The sequence below is a fragment of the Ochlerotatus camptorhynchus genome, unplaced genomic scaffold (genome assembly GCF_037179485.1).
Source record: "Ochlerotatus camptorhynchus isolate MF236.1 unplaced genomic scaffold, CSIRO-AGI_Acam_v1.1 ptg000304l, whole genome shotgun sequence".
NCBI lineage: Eukaryota > Metazoa > Arthropoda > Insecta > Diptera > Culicidae > Ochlerotatus > Ochlerotatus camptorhynchus.
The window spans coordinates 3,303,748-3,326,009 of record NW_027040792.1 but is presented as its reverse complement, the minus strand read 5'-3'; the positions used below and the strand labels follow the sequence as shown (position 1 = coordinate 3,326,009).

Genomic DNA, 22,262 nt, shown 5'->3' with positions numbered 1-22,262 from the left:
AACTGTAAAATTGTTTACCGAACGTTCAGCTGTTGAGATTTCGGTAAAATTTTACTGAAATCTGTAAAATAATCTTAGTGTGTATTATAATATTTCTCCCCCAAACAACACCATGATGAAGTCATGCTCGTTTGGCTACACTAACTGACAGTTCGTTTGGCTACATTATACTTTGCCTCCGCTTATCTATGGAATCTATAGTATCTATAGTGTATCCATGGCCGAGGCTGCAAACCTCGGTCCGGTCACGGCACCGCTGTCAGCTGTTCTTTGTCTTCTGTTCATCTAATGAACGGATAGAGCCCAGATAGGAGGAAACGTGGACGGGACTGCCATCACCGGAGTCTGTGTAATGATTTTGATAACGGAGCTGGAGGATATCATGAACCCAAGAGGGATGAGAACTTTGGGTGATGCATTTTTCCCGGTATGTTGGGATTGTGGATTAACCTGATTTCTTCATGCTGCGTGGTTGGAATGATTGTACGCAGTCCGGTGTGAAATGATTTTTTTCGCCGAGATTCCAACAGCCGAGAAGTTTTGCAATTTATTTGTTAGCTGAGATTTAGTAAAACAATTGCCAACCTAACAAACAATTTGAGTTGCTTAACAACTGAATAAGCCATTTTTTAGCTGAAGAAGCTTATTTTGCCTGAATAAACTTCTATTAAACATTCCATGTTTGTTCAGAAGACTCAGCTAACAAATAACACTTTGTTGAGATATCATCTAACAAACAGATATTTTGCAGAGATATCAGCAAAAGTAAATGCCGAGGTAATCGGCTATTAAAGATCTAACTGAGCTAGATTAAGTGTGTACTTCTTCGGACAGGCATCAGGCTGACAATTCGATTTAGGAGAATCCATGGCGAGACTTGGTGGAGATTCGCGATTGTGGTTTGAAAATATTGGATTGTCTTGTGGCAGCATCAATAACAAATTTTGACACGTACAGACTGCGCTGGCGCAGAAAAAGTTCAGTGTTGCCAGCTTAAATATTTACAGATCAGAAAAATTGCCAAACAGTACCAATGACTGTGCCCCCGGGACGGGACTTGGCAATCGAGCTTCTCACTCTTCTTAATGTTTTTGAAGAATGCCCTTTGGAAAGTTGTGCGTGGTGTTTGACAGAGTTGACCAATGATGCCAGAAATGTAAAATGTTTTTTTTCTATTTTAATTTGGATTTTAATCGGAGCTTCTACCGCAGTCTAGTAGCTTGTACATCGATTTTACTCAACACAATAAAACAAGCATAAACAAACAACAATATCCATCGCTTAAAACACACAGTACACTCTATTTTTCAACTTTCCTTTCACAAATACAAACAATTAACAACGCCATTGACGTCAACATTGATTCCGGCATCACGGCCAGCCAGATTGATGTGATCCCTCTTCTTCTTCTTCTTCTTCTTCTTCTTCTTCTTCTTCTTCGCATTTCAAGCTTATTGCATATCGCATATTAGCTTATTGCGTGCTCTCAACTTAGTGTTCTAGATGCACTTCCACAGTAATTAATTGAGAGCTTTCGATGCCTGTACCATTTTTGCATTGGTATAATTGGGTGGCAAGTCCAATCATACTTCTATGCCCAGGGAAGTCGAGAAAATTTCCAACCTGAAAAATTCCTAGACCGGACCGGGAATCGAACCCAGCCACCTCCAGCATGGTCTTGCTTTGTAGCTGCGCCTTTACCGACTGAGCTAAGGGAGGCCCCATTATGCGATCCCTCTGTCCTTTTTATTCCACGATTGCTACTGTCAAATCGACCAATCAGAAACTGGCTAGGATTTGACAGCAAATAGGCTCGAAATCGCTACCCGATTGTCTAGTCCCGTCCCAGACTGTGCTCAGATGTGCCTAAGCTTGTTATGGCACACTGTGTGGAGTGACCATTTTCAGCAACAGCAGCCTCATGTGGACTAATTATGCTTTGTCCGAGATTATGGCAGCTCACTAATAGCGAATTCGTTTATTATCGGGGTTAACACCAGTTCCAACCCAGTGCGAAACCGAACTTTTTGTCAGTGTGAACCTCAACCTGAGCTAGGTTTTAAAAACAAACGAGCAAACTGACGTTTGTCAGAAAACAAGCAGACCCAATCTTGATACCCGATCCAGGTTGGAACTGAATAATAAACGAATTCGCTATAAGTGTTGGCCAATCACAGCAACCTTCTCAACAGGAGTTATCAGATGAAACACTAAATCATCGCGACGATTCAGTAGAACCAATGTGGGTCTGCGCTTATTTTTAAGATTCTGGTTAGCCTCCAGAAAAATTTTGCACAATCTCTGGGAGAAAACAGATCTTATTGGCAAAATCGGTATTTCTGAGATCCACCATCCTGACCTGAACGATCTTTGTTAATCGATTACAATTGGCTTACAAGTTACACAGACCAGTACGCTGGTACTGCCTACGAATGGTGTTACCGAAGTCTTTAGTAGAACTATCAAGGTTCAGAGTGTTACTCACCTGTCTGGATACTGGCACGTGTTGTTCCCAGGCCCGGGATATTGGTAGGCGTTAATTTCGGGCTTCAGAGGGCTTTCAGTTCTGACGGCAATGTCGATGTTTCGTTCATTGAGAAACTCAACGAACTCGATGTTCTTGCTCTTGAGCGAGCAAGCGTTCCAATTTGCTATTATGATGGTTTCACGGTCCATACTTGTTGATGAGGGAAACGGCATCATGAATCTGTTCTGTTACAAGTTCCGCTGATGTCTGTGTTCTCGTTCGTTTGCGGAGGTGGTGCAGCGGTTGTTGGACGGATCAATGTAGCAGTACCAGCAGCAAAATAGTTGTTGAGTGGAAGTGACAGTAGCACCGGAATTTGGCACCGTTGAGGGATGGCAGGAAAGTTCTGCCCGTTGTATTCCGGCACCCTTCTGCGACTAGGTTGATGCTGGATAGAGGCTTTATTGTGGATATCAATGAATTCCGCTCGCTTCGGGCATGCCTTGCTGGTTGCCCAATGTGCTGCACCACAATTGGCACATTTAGGTCTGCGTTCTCCATTAGCTCGCAGGCATCAGGTGCGTGCAGCTTGCCATAATACTCTCTCTGTTTCCATGTCGAGAAGGCCACGCAGGACCATCTACTCCACGGTTTGCTGCTTCAGCAACGTCTCGACGGCCTTGTAGTGATTGATGCCTTCAGTGCACAGGCGCATGGTGCACTTGAGACCTTTACCGATGTAAAAGTCGATTTTTTCCCGCAAGCCATCCGGGAATCCTTTTACGAAGAACGGTGAAACTTTCTCCTTTCTTTTCCACCTTCGGTGCATCGCCTTTTTCCAGGATGGCGTAACGATTGTTCGTCAACAGCTTCTTCGATGCCAATTGTGCACTGGCGGTGTCCGATCGGGATTGTTTCTCGGCCGGAATAGCGATCACGTCAACACGCGGCGGTTTCCCCAAGCTGGGGTCGTGCGATGCTTCACCGAACACCGCGAACACTATCGCAACGAACTTGCGTACAACTCGAGAGAGCGAGTAAAAAGCCGAACTGTACTGCTTGACGGTCAAGCAGAGAATGATGATGGATTATTGGTCTTTTACATTCAGTCGCCCTGTAGGGGAAATGGCTCTCATATAGGCCTATGGATCTAAGCTTGGGCCCATCGCTAAAAATCAGCTATTTATCAATTTTATCTAAATGAACACGTCATTGGGACGGTACCTATAGACATTTCTGGAAAAAGTCGATTGCTGAATGGGCTCAAATTAGGGGCATTTAGGCCGACACTAAATCGATTTATCCTATATGCTTTTTACCGAAAGCTTGGAATTTCCCGAGTCAGTTACTGGAAAATCACAAAATCACTGTTTGTTTGGACAAAAATAGGCATTCTCTAAAAGTAATCAAAGTGTGTACAACATATTTAATACATATTATTAATAATTGTATGGCACATCGTGGTAACTAGGTTATCGCTCTGACATATTGACTATTTTAAAATTCGGCTATGATCTGACTAATTGAAGGATTAATTTTCAAAAAGACTTATCTGTTTTTGTAAACGAGTTCAAGATTAGCTCTACTACGTAAACTTACATCACCATCATTTTGGGAAACTTTAACCTATCTGTTTTGCCAGGGGAAGCAGGAAATCCCATAACCCATGTGTCAGTTATTCGTTTACCGGCAGTGATGGTGGTGTTAGTTTACCTGGGCAAGCTAAGAGTTTCCACAAATTGACGTTTAAATATTTATCACGATCGTCGATACGTTCTTTTGAAAATTCATCCTTGAAACAATTTCCAATTCTAGAGGCTCAGAAAAACTCCTTTTTCTATAATCCACGGCAGAAACTTGTTTACTCGCGTATATACCCCGGCGTAGTGCTCGCTTCCACAGCCTTGACCAGTTGATACGATCGCAACGAGATAATTCTGATCATCCTCCTTCAATACCATCGGACCTCCGGAATCTCCCTGGCACGTGTCGGTAGCTGTACCATTTTCGTTTTTATCTCCCAGTGCGCACATGTGAGTGTCCTGCAGTTGGATGCGTTTTGACAACCCTGCATTAAACCTTGCTTGACAGATCGAACGCGGCACTGGGTGAACGGTTCCTTTGAGGAGCACACCGGACAATTCTTCTGCGAATGATGGATGATGATTAATTTAATCAATTCGCAAACGAAAATCAAAACATGCATTACCGTCATTTCCTATTCCCCAACCCATCACGGTTAAATCCACCGATTCGGATAGTTCTTCCGGGTTGGTGTAAACACATATTGGTTTGATCTGATCATTTAGTGCAATGTCCTTTACCAATTTAACTATACCGATGTCGTTCTGCCGTTTCTTATTCTCTTCATGCACGTAAACTGTGTCAATTAAATACGAATCCGCTCCTGCATCGGTTGCATCATTGGTTCCCAGTTTGACTGCGTAGGGTATTAAATCGGTTTTAATGCAATGTGCAGCGGTCAACAGAAAACGTGTGGATAGCAGAGCAGCGCCACAGCGATGATGGGATAAGTCTTCATCACCAACTTCATATCCAGCGTTAATGTACGTTATCAGTGCCATAAACGGAAACTCGCCAACGTCCGCCGTGTGGACATCTCCCACGACGTGATCGGATATTCTTCTCATAGTAGGACGAATCCCTTCGCACTGCCGACGGACCACATCGCAGCAAATGATGGGCTCATTCCCGAAGAAGCCACAAATAGTTCTCCGATCAGAATACTTTCTACCGCATTCGCTGAACCTCTGACATTGGCCAACTCCACCACTGGTCAGCGTGCACGGATCTCCGTCTGAAATGGGTAATGGGACATACATTTAGAGATCCCAAAGCTATGTAGCCAGTACTTTGTGTAGGGAAAAGTTTGACGATAGAAGGAACGGCCTGGCAAACGATTGGTCGATCAAAGTATTGGTATTTAGGGGAACGGGTGGTAAGGAATTCATTGGAATTGGATAAACTCAACACCCAATGACACGGCTTCGGACATCGGTATTCTAGTTTAATGTATTCAAGCTATGGCAGAAGACCGTTGTTAACACATAACAAGCCAAACCACTGACTGTAAAGATCGGTTTAAAGGGTGATACGGTCAAAATTTGGTCAATATCAACTTGACGTATTTCTTTCAATTTTGCATTTAAAAAACCTGAACACCCCTCATTTTGAAGGTGTGTGTGTGTGTAGAATGTTGCTCCTATTTTGATTTTGGAATTCACTCTTCAGTTGTCAAAATGCCGTCCAAGCAAGAAGAGCAGCGTATCAAAATTTTGCTCGCGCATCGCGAAAATTCGAGCTACTCGCACGCAAAGTTGGCAAAATCGCTAAAAGTTGCCAAATCAACCGTTACAAATGTAATTAAAGTGTTTGGGGAACGTTTGTCGACAGCCAGGAAGTCTGGATCGGGGGGAAATCGAAAACCGGAAGCCGCTGAGACGACAAAGAGAGTTGCCGGTAGTTTCAAGCGAAACCCTAACCTCTCTCTCCGAGATGCCGCAAATAAGCTGGGTGTATCGTCTACAACCATGCATCGAGCCAAAAAACGAGCCGGACTATCGACTTACAAGAAGGTAGTGACTCCAAATCGCGATGATAAACAAAATACGACGGCCAAAGCGCGATCCCGGAGGCTGTACACGACGATGCTGACGAAGTTTGACTGCGTGGTAATGGACGACGAAACCTACGTCAAAGCCGACTACAAGCAGCTTCCGGGACAGGAGTTTTATACGGCAAAAGGAAGGGGAAAGGTAGCAGATGTTTTCAAGCACATGAAACTGTCAAAGTTCGCAAAGAAATATCTGGTTTGGCAAGCCATCTGTACCTGTGGCTTGAAAAGCAGCATTTTCATAGCTTCCGGGACTGTCAACCAAGAAATTTACGTGAAAGAGTGTTTGAATAAACGTCTGCTGCCTTTCCTGAAGAAACACGGTTGTTCCGTACTGTTTTGACCGGATTTGGCATCTTGCCATTACGGTAAAAAGGCTATGGAGTGGTACGCCGCCAACAACGTGCAGGTGGTTCCAAAGGACAAGAACCCTCCCAACACGCCAGAGCTCCGCCCAATTGAGAAATACTGGGCTATTGTCAAGCGGAACCTAAAGAAGACCAAAAAAACTGCTAAGGGCGAGCAGCAATTCAAGGCAAACTGGCTTTCTGCGGCGAAGAAGGTGGACAAGGTGGCTGTACAAAATCTGATGGCAGGGGTCAAGCGTAAGGCCCGGCAATTCGGATTTGGAAAAGCGGAAGCCTAACTGAATATTTTTCCTGAATTTTATACTAATTGAACTTGAAAAAGAAATTTAATTTGATTTTTTAAATAAACGATTTCACCGATTTTCACGGGTTTTCCCTTGACCAAATTTTGACCGATCACCCTTTATGCCTGAAGTGGACCCTACACGATTGCTTTTATTGACAATAATCGTATTGTCAATACATTCTATATTGACGTCAATATATCGATATTGACAATATTTTTGTATTCATCAATATTATTGTCAATAATTCCCCTTCGCGTCAATATATTGATACGTGTGGGGTTCGCTTGACTCTTTCGATATACTCACTACTGCGTTGGAAAGCCGTTCCGACGAGGAGCTCACCATGGAACTGGTGAAACGTAAATTGCTGGATGATGCGTGCTGGTGGCGACGAGAAGGTTGTGTGCCACAACTGTCATAAACCCGGACACATGAAGCGAGAATGCCCAGCGGCAAAAGCTGGTGACGGAAGAGCAAGTAGCAATTCGAAGCCGAAGAAAAGTCAAGGTTCAAAAGCGAAGCTTGGCTAGGCGAACCCGTTTGCGTTTATGGCTACTATTTACGACCGAAAATAAATCGAAGGTATGGATCGTCGATTCTCGAGCAACGTCCTGCAACCGTTCGTTTTTCGATGAGCTAAAGCCAAGCTCGGGGATTTCCATCACGCTGGCCGATGGAAACGAGACGTTGGTGAAAGGCATCGGATCTGGCAGCTTGTTTTGCCAAAACGAGAAAGGAGAACAGCAAGAAGTTATCCTGTCCGACGTGTACTGCGTGCCAAATTTGGAATCGAACCTGATTTCTGTCGAAAGACTGGTTGCCAAGGGAGCAGAGGTTGTTTTCTCTGGTTTCCGTGGTTGCGTCATCCAACGTAACGGAGTCGTAGCAGCCGTAGCGAAGAAAATTGGTGGGCTGTACCAGTTGAAGTTTGCGGAAGAGCGCGGCAGGAGAATTTCAGTGCTTCATTGCCGTCGCGTGTGTCGTGCAGTTAGTGAAAAAAAAAAGTGCCACCAAGTCCGTGTTGGAAGTGCGGATCGATGCACTAAACAAGGGACTGTGAGTACAAAGACCATTAGTGCGCTAAATGTATCCAATATGGACATAAAGAAGGTTACTGTGAAAGTGATCGAAAGTCCCCTCGGAAGCGAGACAAACGATAACAGTGACTGTAGATACGAAGACTGTCCAAGTCGCTGTGAACAATGTATGAGGGAGAAGAAAGTTTGTTCCGGTGTTTGTGAACAGTTATCGCTCAGCTTCTGAGACGTGTAGACGTTTTTCAAATACGCTTATCAGAGAGTCAGGCATTTTTTACAATTGTCCTTGTGTCGCCGGGCCACGTCGCGTGCAGTGTTTCCGCGATGAGGCGAGAAAACACCTTTCGAATAGATTATTCGAATCTCCCTCTGAAGCCATCGTACGAAAAAACCTACGTTTTTTGCCGTACGGTACTTGGTCTGAAGAGGGAAGATGTGAAGAGACTACAGTGTCATAGAGGCGAATCATGCGCGTTCGTCAAGGTCGCCGACCTAGCTTTGGCCCAACAAGTGGTCGATGAACACGACGAAAAACACGAAGTGGAATGCAGTGGAAAAAAAATACAAGCTCCGTATTACCATGGAAGATGGAAGTGTCGAAGTGCGTGTGTGGGATCTTCCCGAAGGTGTGTCGGAAGAGAGGATTCTCGAGTTCCTCAGTCGGTATGGCGAAGTGCTCTCAATCCGGGAGCTTATGTTTGGTGAAGGTCACGAGTACGGTAGCGTGCCGCTTGGAATCTGGTCTGTCCGCATGGTGGTAGAACGAAATATCGATTCGTGGGTCACTATCGACGGAGTGAAGGCATACATTGCCTACAAGGGTCAACTGCAGTCGTGCCGTCACTGCCACGAGCTGACACACACGGGTATTTCGTGTGTACAAAATAAAAAGCTGCTGGTCCAGAAGAGCTACGCTAATGTGGCAAAGCAAACGGGACCACAGCAGCAGCAGCAACAGCAACAGCTGCGAAAACCATCGACCCCGAAGCCGCCACGAAATAAACCAGCTGGCCCGAAGCCTGCTGCGCCACCACCGGTAACGTCGGAAACTTTTCCCGAATTGCCACCGTCGACAAGTGACAACGAACTGTTCGGCCAGAAAACTCACATCGGCCAACTCACCACGCCAACAGAGATGGTAGTACTATGCCAGAATGCGAGACCCCAACACACAACAAAACCCCAACCTCCAGCATCGTCGAGAACGCTCACCAAGGTGACCGATATCAATTCGGATTCGGTGGAGCTGTTCAAAAAGCCTGGTGGTGTACCTCCACGCAGTAAATCGAACGGCAATGAGACAGACGAGTCAAACACTTCCACGAGCAGCAGGCGAAGTCGAGGGCGACCTATCCTCAAAAAGCCCCGCCGCGATGACGAAGACGACGAGATGGTTGAGTAATACATTCCATAATGTCTCTCACATCCTACAACGTCGCTACCATGAACATCAACACCATCACGAGCCCGACGAAGCTTAACGCTTTGCGAGCCTTCGTCAACAGCCAAAACCTTGACATTGTGTGCCTGCAAGAGGTGGAGAACGAGCAGCTTTCTTTGCCAGGCTTTGTCGTTGTCGCAAATGTGGATCACGCAAGGAGGGGGACGGCGATCGCACTGAAGTCGCACATCCAGTATTCTCATGTCGAGAAAAGCTTGGACGGTCGGCTGATCGCTTTACGAGTGCAAGATGTCACTCTTGTCAACATCTATGCCCCGTCGGGCACTGCACATCGTGCTGCTCGGGAAATTTTTTTTAACGACACTCTTGCCTACTATCTCCGCAACCGCACCGAGCAAGTAATTCTAGTGGGCGATTTCAATTGCGTGCTTCGCCCAAGTGACTCGTCCAGCCCGAACACAAGTCCGTCACTCAGAACGGCCGTCCAGCAACTACAGCTTATCGACGTGTGGGAAAAACTGTACCCACGAGATGCTGGCTTCACCTTCGTCAGCAGAAATGCACGATCCCGTCTTGATCGTATTTACGTGAGCACCGGGCTTCGCGACCATCTACGAGCAGTGCATACTCACGTCTGCTCGTTCTCCGACCACAAAGCGCTGACACTCAGACTCTGCCTTCCCCACCTTGGACGTGAACACGGCCGAGGCTTCTGGTCCCTTCGCCCCCACCTGCTGACTGACGAAAATGTGGCGGATTTCCAATACCGGTGGCAATATTGGACCCGTCAGCGCCGAAACTACGCCTCCTGGATGGAATGGTGGCTGTCGTATGCTAAGCCCAAAATCAAATCTTTTTTCAAATGGAAATCGCGAGCTGCTTTCGACGAGTTCCATAATGAACGCAACTTCTCGCACATGTTTATGCGCATCAACGAGACATACGTGGCGGGAGAACCCATCTCCATCTTCCAACTGGGAGAACGGAGAAGAAAGCGAACCGTCATTACCCGGTTACAAACCATGCAGCACGATACCATTGATGATCCTCACGCGATCGAGGCGCACATGGTGAATTACTTTTCCCGCCTATACTCGGAAGAAGAGAGAGCAGATGATGAGAACACGTTCGTCTGCGAGAATGCCATACCACCCAACGACGAGTTAAATGAAGCGTGCTCGAGTGAGATCACCACGTCAGAGATTCTCGCTGCAATACGGGCCAGCGCATCCCGTAAATCCCCCGGCTGTGATGGTCTCCCGAAAGAATTATACTACCGCATGTTCGACGTCATCCACCGAGAACTCAATCTGGTGATGAACGAAGCGCTCACTGGCAACATTCCTGCAACGTTTGTAGACGGTATCATTGTATTGGTCAAGAAGAAGGGTGGCGACCGAGATGGAAAATGACAGGTGGGCAGGAACTCACGGTCTCCCAGTGTTGGTGAGTTCTTTGCCGTTAATGTTCACTAAAAGTTCACTATTTTGCCATACAGAAATTCAAAACAAATTTTTTTATCTGCGGATTTGGACAGTTTTTGACCTCTCTTTCTCGCCTGGGGTGGCGACGACACAGCCCGCTCGTATCGTCCCATATCGCTTCTAAACACGGACTACAAAATATTCTCTCGCATTCTCAAAACCCGGCTGGAGGGTGTGATGCGAGCGCCAGGCGAGAAAGAGAGGTGCCACAGTCGGAAGAAGTGTGAGTTTGTTTACTCAAATGAACCATGCCCATTTTGTTATGGCAAGTTTGCTATAAGAAATGCTCCTCGTGTTTATTAGCGAAATTCACATCAAAGATTGATTAATTGCGTAGGAAATCAGTTTGGCACGGCATTTGTGACCAGCATACACCTTCCGGTCGTATGAAACAGGTCAAAAACTGTCCAAATCCGCAGATAAAAAATTTTGTTTTGAATTTCTGTATGGCAAAATAGTGAACTTTTAGTGAACATTAACGGCAAAGAACTCACCAACACTGGGAGACCGTGAGTTCCTGCCCACCTGTCATTTTCCATCTCGATGCGAGCGCACCACATACTAAGCGACGGGCAGAAATGTTCAAACTCAGAGCGAAATATCTTCCAGGCAACTCTCGCTCTTAAAGATCGGATAGCTAGTCTCCGTCATCATCGCCGCGCCGGGAAACTCATCAGCTTCGACTTAGATCACGCTTTCGATCGGGTCCGGCACTCATTCCTTTTCGAAACCATGCGCTCGCTCGGCTTCAACCAGCATCTCGTCACTTTGCTCTCCGAGATCACTTCCCGCTCCACCTCTCGACTGCTCGTGAACGGGCATCTCTCACGGCCGATCGACATCCAGCGCTCGGTGCGGCAGGGGGACCCGTTATCGATGCACCTCTTCGTGTTGTACCTTCATCCACTTGTGTGCAGACTTGAGCAAACATGTGGGCTTGATCTGCTGGTGGCATATGCGGACGACATCAGTGTGATCGTCACATCAACTGCACAAATCGATTCGATTCATGGGCTATTCACGCGATTCGAAATAGCCGCCGGCGCCAAGTTGAATGTACGCAAAACTGTTGCCATTGACGTTGGATTTTGCGAGGGAAATCAAATCGACGTCCAGTGGCTGGAAACAGCCAGCACGGTGAAGATCCTGGGAGTGATTTTTGCAAACTCGATTCGGTTGATGACGACGCTGAATTGGAATGCGGCGGTTGGCAAGTTTGCGCAACTGATGTGGCTCCAGTCGTCTCGAACCCTGACCCTACTTCAGAAGGTGACTGTGCTGAATACGTTTGGAACATCTAGGATTTGGTACCTTTCATCCATTCTACCTCCACTAGGCGTACACATAGCGAAAATTACGTCAAGGATGGGCACCTTCCTGTGGAGTGGGATAGTCGCCCGGGTACCATTGATACAACTGGCGCGCAGCCGGGAGCATGGTGGACTGAAGCTGCAATTACCGGTGTTTAAGTGTAAGTCGCTCACCATCCACCGACATTTGCGAGAGATCGATTCCCTACCTTACTATAGATCCCTTCTTCTCCACGATAATCCCCGCCCAGCAATTTCTATAGATCTTCCCGACATCAAATTAATCCTATCAAATTTATCCCACATTCCTCTCCAAATCCAATATAACCCCTCCGCCGATCAAATCCATCAGTATTTTGTCCAGCAAATCGAACTGCCAAAGGTGGAACGCAACAGTCCACAAAACGACTGGCCACGCACGTAGCGAAACATTGCTGCGAAGCAGCTCTCTTCAACGCAGCGATCGAAACTCTACATGCTCGTGAATGGTAAAATCGAGCACCGAAAACTACTGTTCGTAATGCAGCGAGTACCGGACGAAAACTGCACACATTGTAGCAATCAAACGGCTGAAACTCTTCTCCATAAATTTTGTGCTTGTACTCGTGTCGGCCCGGCTTGGACGGTTCTACAGCAGAGGATTGCAGGCATAATGAATGGATGGAGACGACTCTCTTTTGAAGACTTGGTGATACCTGTCCTAGCAGGAATAGACAGAAGAAGGCGTGTGGAAGTGCTTAGAGTTTTTATTAAATACATTTGCTTTGTTTGTGACTGTAACGAAAGAATTGATGTAGATGCACTGAAATTTCACCTAGATCTAGAATAACAAATTGTAAATACTATTATCAAATAAACTGACCAATAAAACTTACTTATTAAAAAAAAAAAAAAAAAAAAAAAAAAAAAAAAAATGGTGTTTCGGTTTGACTGCAGTTCGACTCTGTCTCTGATATCACCGTCCTATCATCCGAGACCTGGAAGCAGCTAGGAAAACCACCAACCAGATCACCGTGTGAACGTGAAAACCGCATCGGGCGATCCTCTGAAGTTACTATCGGAGTTCGATTGCTCGATTTGCTCGATCACCGTCAATGACGTAACGCAATTGGGAACGATCTACGTCGTCGCGCCAGATCTACACATCCTGGGTCTGAATTTGGTGGAAGCATTCCAGCTCGACTCCGTTCCGATGAACGTCTTCTGTCGACAGGTCAGCAATTCCTATTCATCCATCGTAGAGCGGCTCAAGGCCGCCTACCCGCAAGTGTTTAGCACCAACCTCGGACGGTGTACGAAAGCAACGGTAAAGCTCGACCTCAATCCAGAACAAAGGTCAGTGTATTGTCCAAAACGTCCCGTGGCCTACGCCATGTACCAGGCTGTCGATGATGAGCTTGACCGTCTCAAGCGCTTGCGGATCATCACGCCAATCGACTATTCGGACTGGGCTGCTCCGATTGTGGTGGTTCGGAAGGCAGTATTCGGATTTGTGGTGATTATTCCACGGGCTTGAACGACGCTCTCCAGCCACACCAATACCCGTTGCCGTTACCGCAAGGCATCTTCATCAAGCTCACCAACTACAAGGTATTCAGCATCATCGACATGTCAGAATCGTACCTGCAGCTTGAAGTCGACGAATCATCGAGTAAGCTCCTCGCAATCAACACCCACAACTCGTTGACACCATGTTGGCGGGTCTCAAATACACTTTCGGTTACATCGATGACATCGTAGTCGGCGGAGAAGACGAGCCTGAGTGCACTTTTCCAGCGTCTGCAAGAATTCAGGTTCACAGTCCGATTCGAGAAGTGCTCTTTCGGACGTCAGCAGATTAAATATCTTGGACACTTACTCGATCACCATGGAGTTCATCCCGATCCAGCCAAGTTCGAAGCCATCTAGCTCATGCCGGCACCCACGGATGTGTCGGGAGTTCGGTCGTTTCTCGGAGCCGTAAACTTCTACGGCAAATTCGTACCAAATATGCGAGCTCTGCGCTACCCACTGGACGAACTGCTGAAGACGGGAGTCAAATTCGCTTGGACGGCGGAGTGTCAGAGGGTGTTCGACAAGTTAAAAACCATCTTGTCGTCGGGCTTGCTCCTGACCCATTACAATTCAAGCAAGAGATCATCGTTTCGGCCGATGCGTCATCAATCAGTCTGGGAGCGACCATCAGTCACCGTTTTCCCGATGGTACAATCAAAGTCGTCGAGCATTCTTCGAGAGCCTTGGCACCAGCCGAGCGCAACTACAGCCAAACGGACCGTGAAGAATTGGCCATCATATATGTGGTAACCAAGTTCCACCGCATGATATTCGGACGCAAGTTCCTCCTCCAAACCGACCATCAACCACTACTTCGAATCTTCGGGAGCAAAAAGAGCATTCCAGTGTATAGGGTAGAGAACTACTTCAGTCTAATCGCCCATTATGGGCCTATCGAGCAGAAAACTTCAAATAAATCTATGATTTCAGAGTTAACTAGTCAATTATGCGTTTGGTACGATACTTTAGTTAATAAGCTACCGAACCAAGTCAATGAGAACGCGTGATATGAAGGTTTGCACCCATTATTCTCAAAAACAAAAGAAGCGCTCCGACTGAATCGTCATCCGATATGCCGAAGTGAATTCATTGGCGTTTCAATGCGTTACGCCGAGTTTAGAATCCGTAGGCCAAGTTTGGCGTCAAGAAGCAGTGTTAGACTTTTGACCATATCTCAACGATTGGTTTCTCTTTATCAAATCTTATGGTACGTACGGAAAGGTAAATAAATTTGGAAGCCATCAGTAATAATAACACTCCGTTTGGTGCTAAACTGCGCTAGATTAAGGAAGACTAAGTGAGGGTTGTGCTTAATAGGCCGTAGTTAACCCTACTGCCAACCGTCTGCAACGCTGGGCCCTGACGCTGTTGATGTACGACTTCGTCATGGAGTATGTGGCCACGGACAAATTTGGTCACACTGACATCATTTCTCGTCTCATCAACCACCATGCGAAACCCGACGAAGACTTCGTGATCGCTTCCGTGACCTTGGAGAGTGACATGAGGTCAGTAGTGTGTGATTCTTTTAATGTGTTTCCTTTGAGTTTTGACACAGTACAACAAAGCACGAAGACGGATCGGGTGCTCAAGACGGTCAAGGAAGGCTGGTCAAATTCCCTGGCCAGCGACGCAAATCAAGAACTTCTTCGTTTCCACTATCGCCGTGAATCGCTAGCCACGGTGGAGGACTGCATTCTCTTCGGCGAAAGGCTTGTCATTCCGTCTCCTCTAAGCAAGCGATGCTTAATAATGTAGATCACCCCGGTATTCAGTGGATGAAAGCACTTTCCCGCAGCTACGTTTATGAGCCATCGTGAAAACGTGCTCACCATGCGGCTTGACAGCAAAGTCCCCTGCAGCAGCGACCCCTGTGTCCTGGCCCAAGCCAACACGTCCTTGGCAAAGTCCCAACAAACAATTTTAGCTGCAGATTAGCTTATACAGCCAAAATTTGCCTTATGCAGTTAATTTTTGCCTGTATAAGCTAAGCTGCAGCTAAAATTGTTTGTTGGGGTGTCCTGGTCCCATCGACGGCGACTACTATCTGCTCGTCGTGGATTCGTTTTCGAAATGGCTGGAAGTCATCCGCACACGTCGCATCACGGCTTCTGCAACGATCAACATCATCCGCAGTATCTTCGCACGCCTGCCGAAAACGTTGGTGTCACACAACGGCACCCAATTCACAAGCTCGGCATTCGCTCAGTTCTGCAAAACTGCACCGTTTCACCCACAATCAAACGGCAAGCAGAGCGATCTGTCGACACGTTCAAGCGAGCGATCAAGAAGCTTGAAAAGGGGAGAAGTTCAACCGATGAAGCCTTGGATACCGTTCTTGCTGGCCTACCGAAGCACACCTAAGGTCTATCACCGTCGGAAATCATGTTCGAACGACTTTTACGCACCTGTCTCGAACTAACTACGTCCATCGTCAGAACTTGCACCGCCGGAACCGTCATTTCTCGACCAGGAGAAGTCTAGAATGAGGTCCTTTAGCCCAAGCGATCTCGTCTACGCCAACATCTACACCAAGAACACCTGGAACTGGGTTCCTGGAACGATTGTCGAAAGAGTAGGACGAGTGATGTACAATGTCTTGATCGATAGTCGTCGTTTAGTTCGATCTCAAGTAACCAAAAGTTATTATTATTATTATTTAACTTTATTAGGGAGGCTTTCAGCCTTGGGCTGGTTCGCCTCCAAGTAACCAAAAGTTCTGATAAAAGGCTATTTGTGGCTTAAGCAGCTTGGTTGATGATGGTGTTTAGAATTCTAAGCAGCCTCATTTTTAAGTCGTTATAAGAACTTGAAAGTTCCGGTATTATAATTGAAGAGCATTCTAAGCAGCTTCTGGCGGAACTTGAACGGAACTTTTATAAAATAAATTAAAAAAAAGTTTTTGTCCTCTACACCAATTCTATGTTTAGTTCGCACTTTTATGAAAGTTATTTCTAAGGCAGGTAATAATGTGTATTATTGATTTATCAGCATTAGTAGTAGAATTGTAGATGTTTGAAGAATTAAACCCAGTCCTTCTGCGTGAGAGCCCCAGCACGAACCGCTGTGTCATCTGAGATATATTTAAGTGAGCTGTTGTCCCGCCTACTGTTGGAGTTTTCAGTGCCAGCTGACTGACTTGAATACGAAACACAACACCTTGATGAATTGTAAATTGGTATTTTTCCGCATGGCATTCCAACACATTTGTGGCGCAGTGGTTAGCGTTCGTAGATCGCATGCCGAATACACGGGTTCGAATCCAGGAAATTACTTTTTAATTATTTTTTTTTTATGTTTGGATCAAGGGGTTGGTCACTCTACACAGTGTGCCAAAATCAAACTTGGGCACACCCGGGCGTCGTCATTGACGCTGTTTGGCACCCATGGTTACAATTTTTATGATCTTTAAAGTTACTGGCAACACCTTTTTTTGAGCTTACGCAGTGTGCATATGTCAAAATTTGTTATTGATGTTGCCACAATATAATCAAATTATTTTCAAAGCAACCGTGAATCTCCACCAAGTCTCGCCATGGATTCTCAAAATCGTTACACCCGTGACGGCAGTCGCATCCACATTTCCTCCCAGACGAAGAACAGCTGACAGCGATATCTTGACCTGACCGAGGTTTCCGGCTATGGCTACACGAACTAGCGATGCAGCTCCCACGGCTGCTTGCAATGCTGCTGCTGGTCCGTCTTTTTTTTTATGAATTTTAGAGAAGACGGACCAGTAGAAGGAACAGCAGCAGCAGCAGCAAGCATTGGAAGCAGCCGCAGCCATGGGATCTGCATCGCTAATTCGTGTAGCCGTGGCTGACGCTGGAAATCTCGGGCCGGTCACGACAAGCAGTGCTTGAATTTTAATCGGAAAGTCAACAACCAAACAAAAACTATACCATTCGAACTGCTCGAATACATCCATGGCGGTTACTGCTACACCAACCGTTTCATCGTCCAACATATAATGTTGGAGGACCATCTTGGCAAAATTTAAAATAGTTCAACACATTATTTGTACTCTCCTGCCTTTTTGCACTTCCAACTAACACAATAAGAAATTATAATTACGAATGATAACATTAACTACACAGAGAAAGGAAGGCTATGTTCTTCTCAGAAAAAAGAAAGCTAACGTGTTTTCGATGTTCTCGTTGCTCCACGCACCGGTCATCTTCTTGGAGGAGGAGAAGCACAGCTTCATAATAAACGGAAATATCGCGCTGTGGTTTTACTTCATGATGGTGTTCACCACCAGGGCTACGCTCGGGTACTCGACCAATCCGGAGGAGGAACTTTCCGATGTCAGCGAAAACATTCGCACTTGCTACGGGTGGCAGTCCTTGGTGGTGAATACAGTCAGCTGCAGATCCTCGGACGGCATACGGGTGGGGTATTGAATAAGTGGAGAATGCGATTTTTGCTGGCCTGGGAAGTGATTGTCTGGCAGGGTGTACGTTCGTCTGCGATGACGTCTCCCATCTAGACCATGGCGGTACCCTCTTTGGTCTTTAGGAACTTTATTCTGACATTTCCATACAGGCAGAACAGATTGAACAGCTTTTCGTGTTGGCTGTGTTGTTATCAAGTCCGTTGCTGTGCCGGTTGAATGAAGTTGGCTGGTCCGTTTCGGGTGATAGAATGTTGATGCACTGCATAAATATAAGAATTATGATTTATTCGGGCCACTGATCATTTAATATTTACGTACATTAAATTTGTTACTAATAAAGACTTGTGCGGATTGCTTCATGTGGCTGGAAAGTTCTGTCTGAACTTTATTTGAACTTTATGGAACTTGAAAGTTCTGTCGGGACTTTATTCGAACTTTATGGAACTTGAAAGTTCTGTTGGTACTTTATTTGGACTTTATGGAACTTGAAGGTTCGGTCGGAACTTTATTTGAACTTTACGAAATTTGGAAGTGATTTTAATCGTTGAATGTGGAACTTTTGGTTACTTGGGATCGCACCTGAACCAGCTAAGGAGTCGAACGTCAACCAGCTCGGATCAAGGTACTGGATCCCGCCAGTCATCGAAGCAGAAGCAACTCCCACTGGAAGCTCTACGTGGAATCCGCCAACTACGACTGAAAGCGATATTATTCAAACGCCAACATTCTCACCACCTACCTTTCTGGCTATCAGCCCGGATATGTCGTCATCGTCGGGAAATTTGATGATTAAGTGTCAAACTTTCGATAACAAAATGTATGACACATGAAATCCAAGTGTATCACAATTGAACTTATAGTGTTCGAGAATAATATCTCAAGAGCAAATTTTCATTATTGTAACCGTTCTGTTACAAAGGTTCAATACAATATTTTAAATATGCTCCATGTGATCGAGCATTCAAATAAACTTGTGTAACACTTGCGGTGAAACCCACTGGGCAGACGATACGGCCATGCTTAACGGCCGACTGCTGAATAAGGCGCGCATGGCCGCGGCAAAATGGTGACACGGAGTCACGGGTGATGAGCTGAAGGGTTCTACGATGCTTAGAGAACGGCCATCGTTCACTTTATCTCAGGCGAGCGTGTAGACCAGAAGTGTCTGTGGAATCCATTCCAACAGAATACAGTGCGAGTAGTGAATCAAGGTGAAGTGGAAATCACCAATTCAGCTGATTCAGGTAAAGTCCAAGTCATCCTCTAAATTGGTCCAAGGCACTAATGGATGTTACCTCCTCGCTAGGACCTTTCTTTTCAACCAATCAAATGGTTTTCTGGTTGGCGAGTCAAGGACCGCCATTGCACGCTACGGTCTAGGTGACATTGAGTTACCTTGACCTAACCGTAAAGGACATTGTTCTCTGGCTGAAGGCCCTAAACGCCAAGGAGAATTTCCCTTCCCGGTTCGACAGAGGGCGGCCTTGCCGTCGTCGACCGGCTTCGTCAGAAGGAAGCGCCTGTGCATCGGAACCATCTCCACAAACCGCTATACCAGCCCGGTAAAACCAACCCGCCATCGCACTACGGCCGACGTTCGGTCAGCCTCGCTTCGTCCGCCATTGTCGGAATTGTACCGCAATTTCACCGAGCGGTGGTACCGCCATCTTGCCGACAAGATCGGCCTTTAAGGATCTTTCCGGAACCACAGCGAGCGCTCGCTGGACTGCAGTCGTCGTAGTCGCCATCGTCATCAAGGGTATGTGCCAATAAAATCGAACACAACACCACACAATCCACACTATCGGTAATTGGAGAAATACAGTGATTAAATTGATCCGCGTTGTGTTTCAGTTTAGTTGAAAGCTTGAGTGCCTTTTTATCCGCGTAGCCCCTCCAGTTTGCCCAGTAGTGCGCCGACTCTGAGACACAGTTCAAGGAGTCTCGTGCTGCTGAGTTGTTGTCGGGCAGAACATTAGTTTCAATTGGCTCCCAGCCAAAATCGCGAAAGGCAAACGGAGGATCGTGTAGTATAAAAAAATTGCTTGAATTTTTTGACACGAGCGGGAGGAGATAACACATTCAGTTTTACACTGATTTTGTTGGATCCGCACAGTATTTCTTCGCCAACATAGAACAACAATTTGATTTTGAGAAGGTGGAAGGTAGTTGCCAGTTGATTTGGTTTCGGTGTGCTAAAATTAAAGATCAAGCTGAAAAGTTGGTTAAAGTTTGATAAAATCGCAAATTCATAATCACTAAAATCAAACAGCAACAAAAAGTTGATAAAGTATTTAAAAAGGTCCTGAATGAGCATATACACCATAACATTAAAAACACCATACACAAAACAATTAACACTATTTATTTGAATTCGTATTTCCTTATTTTGAATTTTAGTATTAGTATTTCTTAGGCTTAGTGAATTGATTTTTTTTTATTTTGTATATATTGTGCTACTTTTTATTTGAATTTTTGCCTAAGATTAGTTTATGATTAAATTTTGAACTAGTTACGTGAATTAAAAAAAAATAAAAATGATTCCGGAATTTCTTATGGTTTATCAGTCGATGAACGTCGCGCACTTGTTGGATGATGAAATTGAGCATGAACTGGTAATTCGGCATGGAAAGTTTTCAAGTGGTGATTCTAGGGACACTAAGAGGCGCTAACTACGTAGATTGATGAAGCTACAAAGAGAAGAGAACAATTTTGATACATTTGCTTTGCCTGACGAACAGCAAGAGGCTGAATTTCATCTACTGGATGAGAAGATAGCCATGATCCGTGAGGAGTTAGAGAATAGAAGGGTTAAGAAGGCAGATTTGCCTCCATTGAAGACACGACTAGTGCATTTACTTTTCAGGTTAACAAGATTGAAAGAAGGGATGAAATATAACACCCAAGGCGTGGAAAATGTAACAGTTCAGTTGCTTAACAACTATTTCTCGTTTCTTTCGACTGACCCAGATGCAGTGTTAGAAATGCAGGAAAATTTACAGAATGAGTTGAGTAGGTTGAGTGTTCAGGGTCAGGAGGAAACAGATGAGGATGAGTTGGAGTCGATTTCGTCAGAAGAAGGGATTGAAGAGAGAGAAAAAGAAAAGAGAAAACGGAAAACCAGTACTCCGAAGAAAGCGTCAAAGATAAAGAAGAGTAAGACAAAGAAAGCAGATAGGATGATGAAAATGGTTATAGGTCGAGTGGACAAATATCTGGAACAGAAATTAAGTACACTGAGTTTGAGTGGAAGAACGGAATCGATCGCCGGTCGCGGGAAAGAAAAAGTAGAAAGAGCAAAGGAAAAAGAAACAGAAAAGGATGTTAGACAACCGAAACAGAAAGAAAATACAGAAAAAGTAGTAAAAGGGAAGGCACAAAAGCAAGGAAAGAAACTAGAAGAAGACAAAAAAGCAGCAATGAAGAAAATAAAGCAACGGAAAGCGGAGAGTACCGATGAATCTAGTGATGATGTTACCGAGAGTTTGGGAAGCTATAGCGAGGAGAGTACCAGTTACAGTTCAGGTGAAGCTAGGCATAACAGGAGAAGAGGTGCGGTGCGAAGACCACGTTCAGTTTCAGAATGGAAGCTAAGATATGATGGGAAAGATGACGGAAAACTGCTGAACAAGTTTATCGCTGAGGTTGAGTTTATGGCCGAAGCAGAAAATATGAGCAGGAAGGCGTTGTTCAACGAGGCAATTCATTTGTTTGCAGGGGGTGTACGAACGTGGTACATGGAAGGAAAAAGGAATGATGATTTCAAGAATTGGAGGGAGTTAGTCACCGAGCTGAAGCTGGAGTACCAGTCACCGGATCTAGACTTCCATTACGAGCAGCAGGCTGCTCAGAGAAGGCAAAGGAGATCGGAGAAGTTCACGGACTACTACAATGCGATGAAGGAGATTTTCGGATACATGTCAGTGCCAGCTTCGGAAGAACGGAAGTTTGATATCGTGTTCCGAAATCTACGGTCGGATTACAAAAATGCTTTAATGGTTACAAATATTAGAACCCTAAAAGCTTTAAAAGTTTGGGGAAGGAAGCTGGACTCTGCAAACTGGTACCTGTACCGAAATAAGGAGAACGAGGTAGGCCATAAACCTGTACAGGTGCATGAGGTTTCTAAGAGGATGCCCCTGAAACCAACTTACAACAATGTAAAGGAATGGAAATCAAAATCCTTTGGAAACAGTACCAGTGGAGGTAAGAGCCAAGAAGCGCCTTTCCAGAAGAAACCAGATCAGAAACAGAAGTTTACGAATCCGAGACCAGCAGTTCAGGAAGGAAGCAGTAAAGGAACCTTAGAAAAACGAGTCGTGG

At 45.5% G+C, this 22,262-nt stretch overlaps 1 protein-coding gene across 4 annotated transcripts in view; it reads right to left on the bottom strand.

Annotated features, from left to right (window-relative positions):
* LOC135707167 (trypsin-1-like) overlaps nucleotides 1-22,262 on the bottom strand; it is a 64,626-nt gene that overhangs the window by 21,400 nt on the left and 20,964 nt on the right. Inside the window, exons 2-3 of one of the 4 annotated variants that reach the window (XM_065228913.1) lie at nucleotides 4,677-5,285; nucleotides 2,473-4,613 (exon numbers count right to left, since the gene is read on the bottom strand). The exons of the other annotated variants lie outside the window; for them this stretch is intronic. Coding sequence (XP_065084985.1) covers nucleotides 4,279-4,613; nucleotides 4,677-5,285 — 944 coding nt within the window. The 3' untranslated portion in view covers nucleotides 2,473-4,278. Of the gene's footprint in view, nucleotides 1-2,472; nucleotides 4,614-4,676; nucleotides 5,286-22,262 lie in introns of those variants that run through there. 4 annotated transcript variants of the gene reach the window in all.